Raw genomic sequence first — 12,158 nt, forward strand, 5'->3', positions numbered from 1 at the left:
CAATGCCTGCTGTGCTCAAGCAACCCGACGTGCAAATCACACACGAGCGCTCCCATATAGATCCAGTTCCTGCTCTGCACCTGGGGCACTGATTTGTGTGCACTGGTTTGGTCAATCCCTTCCTGAACGCACCCTTTAACGCACTGAAAAAAGAAAACCCAAGCATGGCCCAGCACGCAACCCAAAACACTGAGAAAGGAGCAAAATGCAAAGGGACTCGAAACCTTTTTCACGGTCTCCTCAGCAGAACCTGCACTTGTTAAGACAACTGAATTGTTCCACTAAGATCTGACTGCTCCCTGCACCCACCAGTGATGCTGGGTGGTGCTGGCTGGAACGTGGCCTGAGGTACCTGCTCGTGTCACAGCTCAAAGCCTCTCAAAGCCATTAGGCACCAATGATTCCAGGCAGGGAGAAAACAAAACAGGGAAACGTGCAAGGCCAACAGTGCTTGAAGAGTTTTGCCCAAACAGAGTCACACTGGTAGATGGAATACACTTGGGTTGAAAGGATGTGAGGAATTCTTGGTGCTGAGGTGACCACATACGAGCTGGTTCTTTGCCTGATGGGTTGCTGCTGCCTCAGCACTGGCAGGCGAGGAGGACTACAGGCAGACAGCAGGAGCTCGAGCAAATGCCTTAAGGGAACCTACAGAGCTTACAGTGACTCCTGAGATGAGAGAAGCCAGCAGGGAGGATGGGTACAAAGCCTTCCTACCTGAGAAAAGAAATAGTAGCATGTCAACACCAGGGAAAGCCAAGTGGCAGAAACCTGTCCAGGCAAGCAACGAGAGGAGAGTGCTCCTCTTGTTCCCTCCACGGGTGTGGATGATTTCAGGGATGCAGCCCTGCCTTGACCAGTGATCCAGCACTGGATCACTTTGGCACATTCACAAGGTAGCCCTACTGAAGCAACAAGCAATTTGATCACAGGAAACAAGGGATTGATGTAAGGGAGACTGCCCAGCTTAACCAAGTGGTCTGGAATGAAAAAGCTGAGAGCTTGGCATAGAAGAATTCTATTTTGTGCTGCTGGTTTCTGCAAGAACAAGGCAAGAAGAGGTCTGCAAAGAACAATCTGAGATACTGTTGTTCATTACATTGACACATGTGTCTAGTAACACGCTTACATTACTCTGTTAAAACTCCGTTTCCCCTAATTTAGATTGCAGCTGCCTTGGCAATGTTGAAAACTAACACTTTCAACATCTGAAAGCCTTGGCAATGTTGAAAGCTAAATGTTGCAGCTAACACTGTATCTATAAGCAGGAGTCAGGTTAAACTCAACTCTCCAGGAAGTTCTTGCAAAGCTAACCAGCACAGTGGGGACTGATTCATTCAGGGCCACAAATCCCCAGCTAGCACAACACTATGCCACCCGCTCACGCTCCACATGCAGGTGGAGGAATCACACTGGAAGGACAAACGTCGATGCCACTGATGATCTGCTGCCCTGCAAAGAAGGGGCTCCACCTTCTCAGCATCACCCAAAGGTTTTATCTTAAACTCAGTGGCAGTGGGATGCTTGACTACACTGAGAAATCCAACCCAGATCATTTCTATAACCACACTTACCTTCCACACAGGAGAGCACAACGCAGGAGCCGGGTACTGTTATGACTGTGCAGCAATTACATTCACTTTAAATACTCCTAATTATTCAAAATAGACAGTGACTCACTCCACATGCTGGGTCAGGGAGCACTGCGCTGCTGAAACACATTTCAGTTCTGTCCCTAGCAGCTTCTTCAGTAACCATATATTCTATCCCACAGCCCAAAGCTCACCTTCCAGATCAGTGCTAGAGGCAGCAGGAGTGTTGATAGCAGCAGGAGCAAAGCTGGCTGGACTGGCATTTATTGCTGAGGCTGAAAGAGTTTCTAAGGCTTCTGCTTCTACTTCAGTAATGATTTCTAACATTCCAAACTCATTTAAAACGTACTGCAGGTAACAGAAGAAAGCAGGCAAATGAGCAGTAGAAAATGGGTTAGGAAAGGGAACAGGAAGGAACAGGATTCCCTGAGAAGCAACGAGGTACGAGACAAAAAGAAATGGCTATAGGTACATACAAAAGCAGTGAAAATAACTAAAGAAAAATGAGTAACACCAAATAACTCTTCCTCAAAACGCCAGCAACAGGCTCCCAAAAATCCCAGCAGTGCTTTTCATTGCCAAAGGAAAGCCACGTTAGTTCCACCTGCTTTGGGTGTGCTCCCCCTTTTAAAAGCCAGACTTATGACAAGAGCACCTGAATAAATACCTGCAGAAAACCAACTTAACGCAAAGCTCTGCTCTGACGGTTCAAATCGAGCAACACACAGTCACATTTACAGCAAATTCCCCCCGATCTCCACGCAGGCAGGAATCACCCAGCTGTTAAAAGAAAAATCCCGTTGCAATGGGGAATGCGGACCTCGAAGCAACACGATGCAGGGAGGTGCAGGGGCCCTTCCCAGCCACGCTGGGCACTCCTGGGTGACACGAGGTGCCCACAAGAGCAGAAGGACAGGGGGATATGCAGAGGCTGTGCTCCCAGACAACAGCAGGCATGAAGAGAGAACGAGCAGCTCTTCTCCTTGCATGCATCCCAGAGAACTGGGATGTGCCCAGCCTAGAACAGGCCAGGAGCAAACAGAGATGCAAAGCAAGAAAACCCTGCAGGCTCACTGTGAAGCACTCAAATCACAGGGTAGCTGTGGAAAAGGAGTGGTACGTGGCAGACTTCAGACTCCTTAACTGGTAAGCTTAAAAAAATTCTTGGGCTATGAAGGAATACTTCATTGGTCCAGATAAATGTATTAAGGTGTGCCAAGTAGTGTAAACGTGCACCTCTTATTAGTCCCCCATCTGCAAAGGCAACCAGACACCAAAAAAAACCAACCCATTAAAAATCTAAATGACCTCCTTCCTGACGAGCAAACAGCTCTGAAGATTAGCCACTCCTTGACCTTCCTCACTGTCTGCAACACAGAGCTACTGAACTCCGGAATGAAAGCAGCAAGTCAAAGGTGGGTTGCATTTGCAAGCTCTGCTCCAAAGCTTCTACTCGCAGCCCTTTATTAGCTTGAAATCTTTGCTCAGTCATCCGTTCTTCACTCAAAACTGGCAAACTCGGTCTGAAAGCGTTCCGATGCCTCTGAAGCAGGAGCTCCTCGTTACATTGAGGAGCTCCATTCTCCCTCTATCACTGCACGCTTCCTGGTCCCCGCATCCCACCTCCAGCACCCTATCAAAGCCTCATCCCAAATGTTCTTCCTCCCCCTGCCTCCTTTTGATCTGAAGCCTGTATTTCTCGGGGCTTCAAAGATGCTGCACTTGCTTCTCCAAAGCGCACTTCTTCCTCTGCATTCTCCAAGAGACCGAGCATCGTTTTCATTCCAGCAAGAAACAGCTCATTACAAAGAAATGATGATTCTAAGCTAAGAACTCTGCATTTCCTGCAGACTGGCCCATTTAAGAGCAGCAACCTATCACTTGTCCCCACTGCCAGCACAGCACAGCATCCCAGCAGTTCGGTGCCATCGCTGATGAGGACAGCTCAGCACCATGAGCAGAAGGTGGGCGGGAGGAGCATCTCCAGAGCTCTCTGTGCCATTAAGCAGCAGAGCTCCCAGCTGGAGGTGGGGAAGGGTGCCAACGTCATTTTGTATCAGCACATCAGTCTCTGGAGTGGATACCCCTGCATACAAATCAACAGCTTGGATTCAGCCCAAGCCAGGGAGGACAGGGGGTTGCCATCTTTTCCTTTAAGAATTCCATAGCGTACCTGCAGCCTCGTTAACTGATGAATCCCAGTCCAAGCCCCCAGAAGCAAAAGACTGTTACAAAAAAGACTGCCATCATCATGAACAGCCCCTGATCTGCTGCTGAGGACAGGCTGCCCATGGAGCCAACCTCCAGTTTGATCCCCAGGCTCTTCAAGGCAACACTGCTCACCCCTCAGGTCCAGAAATGCTAACTGTGCTTCTATCAGGACTGCATCTTCCTTTGCACATACAAAGGAGCTCAACACAGCACATTTGTTAGTTCCACATTGACATGAACCCCGTAGAAAGAATCTGTCCCTCGTGAGAACTTTTAAAAAGGGAATTCAGGAAAAAAAAACGTACTTCATTGCACATGCCAGAGCTGGAACGCAGCAGGAAAATAAAGCATTTTGCATTTTTATGGAATTAAAAGAAGGGTTTGGCATCTTAAGAACGAAGTAGCTTCCTGTGCAGCCAGTTATCACGTTCTAGCTACACACTTCTACTGCACTCGCTGGCCACAGTGTTCAGCGGTCTTACACTCTACCATCTAATTTAAAATAATACTGCATTACTTGTTTTCTTTAATCCAAGTAAGCAGCGTGGTGCTTTGCTGGTTCTCTCCTAGCAGCCCATGGAGGGACTTCTCTGCTCTGCTGAGAATGGGAAGGGAGAGATGTCAGCATTACCAGGAGGTGGGGGACCCGATTCTGAATGCCTGATGACCAGCAATGTGACTTTTTTCGGAGCTCTCGAGTCCCTTCAATTCCAATTTATCTCTAGAAATTGATTTTTTTTTTTTTCCCCCCTCAGATTCAGATCTTGACGCCTTAAGGACAATTTTATGCATTCACTTTCAGCCACCAGAAGTGCAATCAAACTGAAATAACAGCTAAAGGTAATTTGGGAAACAGTCGAGTCACCTCCTTCCCCCCTCCACGACAGTACATCATGTTTGCAAGCATCAGATCTTGGCTGTGATTTATATGAGAGCTGTACTGGAGTCACCACCGTGAGTATATCAGACAGAGGCCGCTGTAAAAAGCTGTCAAAAATAACCACTGGTGTGAAAAGAAACTCAAGGCCCAGCCCTATAAATATTCACTCTTAAAAAAAAAAAAAAGTCTTTCTCATTTTGGGCTGAATTAAGGGGACTTCTTGCCCGAATAAGTTGCACGGACACGACTGAGAATTAGGAAGATCAGGCCCAGAATTCCCATCAGCGGAAACAATGATGTAAAACACTTCCTGCCTTTAGAAATTAACCGAGCAACAAATGAGAAGGGGAAAGGGAATATCATCAGGCATTCAGAAGCATCACTAAAATGCCACCACCTGCTTGCAGCGCCGACTGGGCTGTCTGATACAAACTGTTTGCTCTGCACAGCTTTTACTTGCAAGCTAGAGAATGTAAGGTAAATATTGCTGCAGTGCCTAGGGCACAGTGGCCACACGTTTGCTGTGTTCTTTGGATTCTTACTTGTATGTTGCTACCGGGTAAGGTACCAACGCCGTCTGTCCAGTCTAAGGCACTCAGTAAATCGCAGTCTGCTGTCGGGATGCTGACGCTGCTCTCCGGGACATTCTGTTCCATCTTTCTGCTTACTCTTTGGGTTCTTTATTTAATTTTAAGAAAGAAAACTGGGGTTTGAAAATAAAAAAATAAAAAAAAAAAAAAGAGGCAAAGAATAAATCCTGCATTCTCAGGATTGAGTAGGAACTACGCTCTGGCTATTAGCGGTACCAGGATTTGAAACTGCAGAATCATAAATACACAGGAGCATGCAAAAACTCACATACCATAGCCACTGCGACAAGTCAGTACAACTTGTGAAGCAGCAGCATTCATTGCCAGGTTTCTCTGTACTGCAACAGTGCTTAGGTTCTATGCTGGAAACTCCACGACGCTCTTAAAATGCTTTTTGCCCACGCACTGCCTCCACGTCCCAGCAAACAAACTAATGGGCTCCATTAGAAGAATTGACTAAAAGCCACACTGCTGTACGAGCCCTCAGTTCCCAATTACTCCGGTATTACTGCGGCAGGCACTGAACGAACACCGACCACAAATTAACTGTACGTTACTGCCCTTTAAACGTACCCTGAGTATTTCCAACCCGTGAACATAACTGCTTGCTTAAAAACAAACCAGAAAGATTCGCAGCCTTCCCTTGAGCTGCCAGCACTATGAACTTTTCCAGCGTGAGCAAAGCCACTGCTGACAGCACAAAGCTGAAGGCACGAGCTGAGCTGCAGCCCTGCAGAAACGAGTCAAACCCGCACATGGATGGGGCTCTTTGCTCTGACTTTTGGATTCCCATGTCCGAGCTGGGCAGGTCTGCTCTCAGCTCTTAGATGAGTAATAAGGTCAGGCATCATCCAAGAACAATGTGCTTCGTCTGCCTTTGGCAGATTGCTTCTCTCTTGAAGCACTGGAGTGCAGTGACAAGGCTGGGGCATGGTTTAACCGCTGGGTGCTTACACTGGGGCAGGTGAACTTCACTCTTGGCGTGACGTCTTCCACATGCTAAACCATCTATCTATAGGCTAAGAGTGGATTTATTGCAGCCAAAGGCAAAACCACACACCTGACACGGGTGATTGATGATGCCTGAGCATTCCTGCAGCTCTAATTCAAGCATGACAGCCCAGTATGATGATCTTATTTAGGTCAAAATCAGGACAGATGTATGCAGACTGTGCTTCTAGATATCTTTGGATAGCACAGCCTAATCCCTGTAGCAATTGCTTTTTCTTATTCTCCCCAAATATACGTACCCAACTACTTACAATCAGCACAGCAGCACATGGCCTGCTCAGGCCAAGCCACAGTGGTGCACGTGGGAGCCAACAAAGCACAGCCGAGCTGCAGCACCCAGCCTAACCACCATTGGTTTCAATGGAACCACGGGTGCTACCCGGCCCGGTGTCCTTGGCAATGCAAACAGAACCCAACCACCACCCCCAGCCCAAAGCTCAGGCTGGGTGCTATCCAACAACTGCAGCCAGAGGCTCAGCAGGCATTGATATCTGATGTGGCCTGGTCCATCTAGAAACACCTGTTTGTGGCCCAAGCTTTGATGCTGATTTCTGCAAGGACAAAACCATCACTTTTTTGGTGTTATTTGCGCTCAGGCTCTAAAAATAAGGAAGCTGCAACACCACGATTGTCTGCAGGGCTGCCTCCGGGAAAGGGGGTTTGGAAAGCGCTCGGACAGAGCCTGGGAGAACGTAATTAAACTGCAGAAGTAATTAAACTGCTGTCAAGAAGCGTAACGCACAAAACAATCCTGAGCTCAATCCTGAGCTGTCTGGAGAAGGCCCAACACGATAATGGGGCTTTTCCATCTCCTGTGCTTTATAAATCTATTAAAAGCCCTAGAAAAATGCAATGAAGAAATTACCGTTCTTATAGGACTCCCTACCAGAACCATCTACAATAAAACCAAGATAGCTCAATAAAAGGAAGCAAACTGTGCAATTAGAAAGACAGCAGAAACTAACTTGAAACATTCTGAAGAGCCACAGTCAAGCACGAACGTTTCCGATTTGTCCCTATTTGCGATTGCTTTTCATTTTTTAACATTGTGAGACTGAGAAATTTTATCAGAAGATGCAGCAAAGCTGTGATGAGTCATTCAGCTCCAAGTTGGAGATTCAGATGTATGAAATGATAAATGACTAGCACGCTGGCAGAGAAAACGGTTCTTAATTAATATGCTACCACCCAGACCTCTGTGCTTTATCTTCAGATTTGAGATCTGCAGGAAGAGGAAGCCCGAAATACTCAGGTTTTGATCTTGTTTCTGCCACTGAACCTCAGTGCAGCCTTGGGAAACTGCTTCATCGTTACAGCAGAAAAGCAGCTTTGGCTTTTAACATCCATCTTGCCTTAGTTGGGAGGAAAAAAAAAAAGAGAATATGAGAAAAAAGGCACAAGTTCATACAAACAAATAAAAGCATGGAGGCTGAATGAGTGGATTGGGGTTCATTATATTTCCCTATACACCATCAGATCTAATGGGAAGAGAAATATTTCAACAGAAATTCCATTTCACATGATGCCCAGCTTGACTGCCAACGACACGAGGATTTCAGTGTCTTTATATGAGGGTAAAATGTGAGAAACGCGACGATGTAATAAACCCAAAGGCTGTAAATCAAGTAAAAAACAGCCTCAGGTTCGCAGCCCTTCTGGCTAAGCCTCCGTATAGTAGGAGGTGAAATTCCATTCAAGAGGCAGCTGGCATCAAGGAAAGAATTTGATATCGTGCTGTTCTGGGAATAGCCAACTTACAAATCACCCTTCCTCCCTGAGACAGAATGGGAAACCTAGCAAAGCCGGGCATTTCATTCAGTGTAATATATATGCGCTCGAGCAAGCCAGGATTCAGAGCTCCGTGCATCCCGTTTCCTGTAAAATTTAGCATAGTTATGTAACAGCCACTATATTATATCTGTCATTCATTCTCATGACATTAGTGGAGGACTGAACTGCAATTTAAACAGGGGGAAAAAAAACCGAAGGAGTTCTCACGAGGCGCAGCTAATCCAGTTTCTGGGACGGCTTTCAAAACTTACCATTCCAGACAAAAACTGTTTGCCTGTCCCAGGCAATGACGGTGACTGATGATCTTTCACTCGCCCATCAAAAAATATTACTCACCTCGGGCAAGTAACATTTTGCAAGGCTGAACTAAAACAATTACCAGCAGCCCAGCCTCACCTCCAGGAACCTCATCAGCACAGGCACAGATTGCAATGAACTTTCAGAGCTTGCAACTGCACCAACGCATTTCCAAAGAAAGCGTTTGTAGCCACTAGCAAGCATTGAATGGCATGAGTAAGAAGACATAGCAGCTTTTGCTGTCTGCTGTGCCAATGAAGGAAGCAACAAACCTGGGTTCACAGCACAGGTCTCAACCAAGGAGACATGCATGGGCTTTGTCTCAGCTCTGCCACAGCACTGCTGAGATAAACCACTTGAGTTTTGGGGGTTTGCAGTGTCTGCTGGCACAATGCACTCCTTGCAAGGTCACTGCAATACACATTAATGTATGGATTATACCTATCTGCTATTGTGCTGGAAGACTAATAAACAGGCACCGCGGCTGCGCGGCTTTAATCCATTTATAAGATCAGACACCAATATCGTGAGCTCACTCCGAACCAGGCAGCTGATCCCGGTATTAAGTCCAAAGCAGCATTGTCGTTCATAAGCTGCTATCTCTTGGTTTCTTGACACAGTTGTGTCAAAACAAATCCCAACACGTACACGCATACGCATATCGATTTCAGCTGACAAAAGAAAGCTGCACGGGCTGTGCGTGCTCGCTACGGGATGCAGCCTGCACAGACCCCGTCCCGCACACAAACCCATCCTGCACTCTCTTTCCATTTGTGCCATCTCACAGGCAGCACAGCAGCCCTTCCCCTGTCTATTTTCTTGCAGAAGGTGAACCAGGCACTCAGCTCCGTGCTGGAGAAGCCATTCCCAGGGAAGGACGGGGATGCAAGGAAGGCCCCAAACCTCCCTTCACCTCCACAGGGTTAATGCCTGCCGTTTATTTTCTGAAATCTAGCAACACAAGCGTGTCTTGATTTCATTGTAATAGCTTTCACTGAATTCATTTATTGGCAAGCTTCTTTTCCCCAGCTCCACGTGCTGGGGGAGGCACCCAGGGTGCAGAGCAGGAACTGAAATGCTTTCACCCACGGGCCCTGCTGGGAGTAGATGGTGCCACGCCGGCCCCAAACTCTGTACCCAAGAGAACCTGCTGCACTGCATGAATCCAACAACGAATTTCAGTGCCACAAGAACACATACCCCAGAAAAAACTGCCACGTTCAGAACGTCTGAAATGGTGCTGTAAGATATTCCCCATACGATGCCCAAAGTTTTGCCATTTCTAAACCTGTGCTCGCTTCTACAACAACAGATGCAAGACACAAATGCTTCCCATTGCTCTTGACCAGAACTACTCTCCCTCAGAACGTAATGACCTGTAACGAAGCTGGAAGATTTGTGATTCAAGAGAAAGTCAATTTTGTGGTAACATAAAAACTATAGTGCTGGGAGAAAAAAAATAAAGTGGTTCCTCTAATGGAAAACTGAAAGTTCAGTCGCCACTTAAATGCTTAACTAAGACACAAAGAATTAATTTTGCAATAAAACATGCTCTTAAAGTGGATGTAGTTAAAGAAAAGAAGAGGAGCACGCCATTACATTTTGTTGTCCTCCAACATTTTGATATCTGCAACGATTGCATGTTGGCACAGACTTCCAGACAGAAATTTTAAAGGGACGTCCAAGTTCTGCACTATTTGTTTCATTTGCTTCTGTTCTGAAGCCCCACAATGACACTGTGCTTTATTTAATATCCATCTAATCCTTTTTTTGGGGAAAAAAATTAAGGCTGATTATCTAAGACTGGCGTTAAGGCAACTCATATTAACCTCCAGAACTACCAGCACCTCATCCAAAGCAGTTTTTAATGGGTCACAGTGACACTGACAGCAATTGCTCCACGTTGAGTAATGCATGCTGAGGTCAAGTATTTCAAAAGGAAAGAAAAATATGTGCTCAGAACTGACCGAGCAACTTTATAAAGTACAAATAAACAGAAGCTTGTTGTTCAGATCCATTTGATGCTGAACTCAACAGGCAGAACCAGACAGAGTGCCTGTACCGTAGGTAATTGTGCAATAAAAATCACAAACCAGGCTTTTTTTCCCCTGGTATTTGTTTTCTAAATAGGTTGATAAAGAATGTAGTCAGATTGTTACTGGTAGATTTAGCGTTACTAGGGAAGGAAGGAAGTGCAGTACAATCTGGCGTAGACGGCCATATCAAAATACCCAAGCTACTTTCAGTTAACTGTATGCACGGGGGGAGAAAGAATCGGAAGAACAATTCAGCGTTGCATGCCTTCCCTGTGCTAAACAAATGGAGGACTGCAAAACTATCACTGTCCCTGCTGGAGGAAGGGCTACGACAGAAAGGAATCTCCTTAGAAAATCATCTGAATCTGAACATTAAAACGTTTAGAGAAGGAATTAATGCAACAAAAAGCTAGAATTACTTTTTCAGGGAAAAAAAACACCACACAGCTTGCCATCAGACATAGGCTATTTTCCACCCTTGCTTTTCCATCAGCAGTTTCAGCAAGTACAGGTATCACAGAAGGGCCAGCAGAGGAAGAAAACTTGAAAGCGTTGTCAGCAACATTGCTATTTAGCCCACAATGCACTTAAAACAGAAGTTGAATGCAAGTGAATGACAACTAAAAGAACAGGTAACAGGCAAGGCCTCTGCCTTTTTTCACAAAGGGGGAACAAAAAGCCTAAATGAAACCCATTATCTTCATCACACAGCCTAGTTCCTATGCCTTTTATTTATTTATTCAATAACTTTATACACGTTCCAGCATCAGGAATGCAAGAGGGCTGTCACGTACTATTTGGAAACCCATCCTGACACGGGCTGCAAGAGACAGGTTGCTTGATTTGATCAGAAAAAAAATAATGAATGAGATAAGGCAAGAGATGCTACATTTAAAAATAAAACACCACACTGAAACATACCAGTCTGCCCATCACCACGCTCCCAGTGACTGGCTGTACAAGGGAAGCACATCCACACACGTGCTCCACCTGCTGAGCGCAGTCAGTGCTGCTAATGAGGAAGGCCTGGGGTGGTAGGATCCCAGTTTGCTGCGCCAGCTAATTGATGCCAAGTGCCAGAGCTTTCAGCTGCCAATGTTCATTAACAAGCAAACGTTTGATCATTCTTCCCACCAGCTTCTGATCTAATTCTTCCATCCACTGTGCTACTCCCCTTTTCCTTTCCTCTGTCTGACAGAAGGATGCGGCACTGAAACACGTTGTGGAAGGCTGAGAAAAGACAGAAATGCATTTGTTGTTATAAACTACAGGAGGGGAGGGAAAAGTGTGTTTCTGGGGCAGAAGAACCGATGCTGCAATTCAGGAAGCACCATGTTATTCCACAGGATGATTGTAAAGATGCAGAGCAGCTGCTACTGCATTTCAGCCTGGTTTTGACCCACCCTAACTCTTCTCCTGACATTCAAATCCTGAAGTTCTAGCAATGGAGAATTCCCCCAAAATTCATCCTGTTCAGAGCAGGTCACGCTCCACAGCCTCTGCGTGGCATCCCTGTGGCAGTGGTATCTCCTGGGCTGGAGACAACCTCCCATGGGCAGGCTTTTGCACTTCTCACCTCCAAAAATAACAGGGTTCATATGAATCATAGGGTCATTGAGGTTGGAAAAGAGCTCTAGAATCACCAAGGGGCAGAAAAAGGCAAAATCTGAGCTCACGGGGCCTCCACGGAGCCACCGTTTTGTCATCATCATATGGAAAAGGACAAGGGGCTTACACTGAGGCTGCACCC

At 46.2% G+C, this 12,158-nt stretch overlaps 1 protein-coding gene across 6 annotated transcripts in view; it reads right to left on the reverse strand.

The window, feature by feature from the left end:
- LOC110387325 (lethal(3)malignant brain tumor-like protein 4) overlaps positions 1 to 12,158 on the reverse strand; it is a 45,200-nt gene that overhangs the window by 31,193 nt on the left and 1,849 nt on the right. Inside the window, exons 1-3 of one of the 6 annotated variants that reach the window (XM_021375361.1) lie at positions 6,536 to 9,336; positions 5,226 to 5,386; positions 1,787 to 1,940 (exon numbers count right to left, since the gene is read on the reverse strand). The exons of 1 other annotated variant lie outside the window; for it this stretch is intronic. In XM_021375361.1, coding sequence (XP_021231036.1) covers positions 1,787 to 1,940; positions 5,226 to 5,339 — 268 coding nt within the window. In that variant the 5' untranslated portion in view covers positions 5,340 to 5,386; positions 6,536 to 9,336. Of the gene's footprint in view, positions 1 to 1,786; positions 1,941 to 5,225; positions 5,387 to 6,535; positions 9,337 to 11,329; positions 11,639 to 12,158 lie in introns of those variants that run through there. 4 more of the 6 variants (XM_021375362.1, XM_021375363.1, XM_021375364.1 and 1 more) reach the window with 4 other exon arrangements.

The sequence above is a fragment of the Numida meleagris genome, chromosome 22, assembly GCF_002078875.1.
Source record: "Numida meleagris isolate 19003 breed g44 Domestic line chromosome 22, NumMel1.0, whole genome shotgun sequence".
Classification (NCBI taxonomy): Eukaryota; Metazoa; Chordata; class Aves; order Galliformes; family Numididae; genus Numida; species Numida meleagris.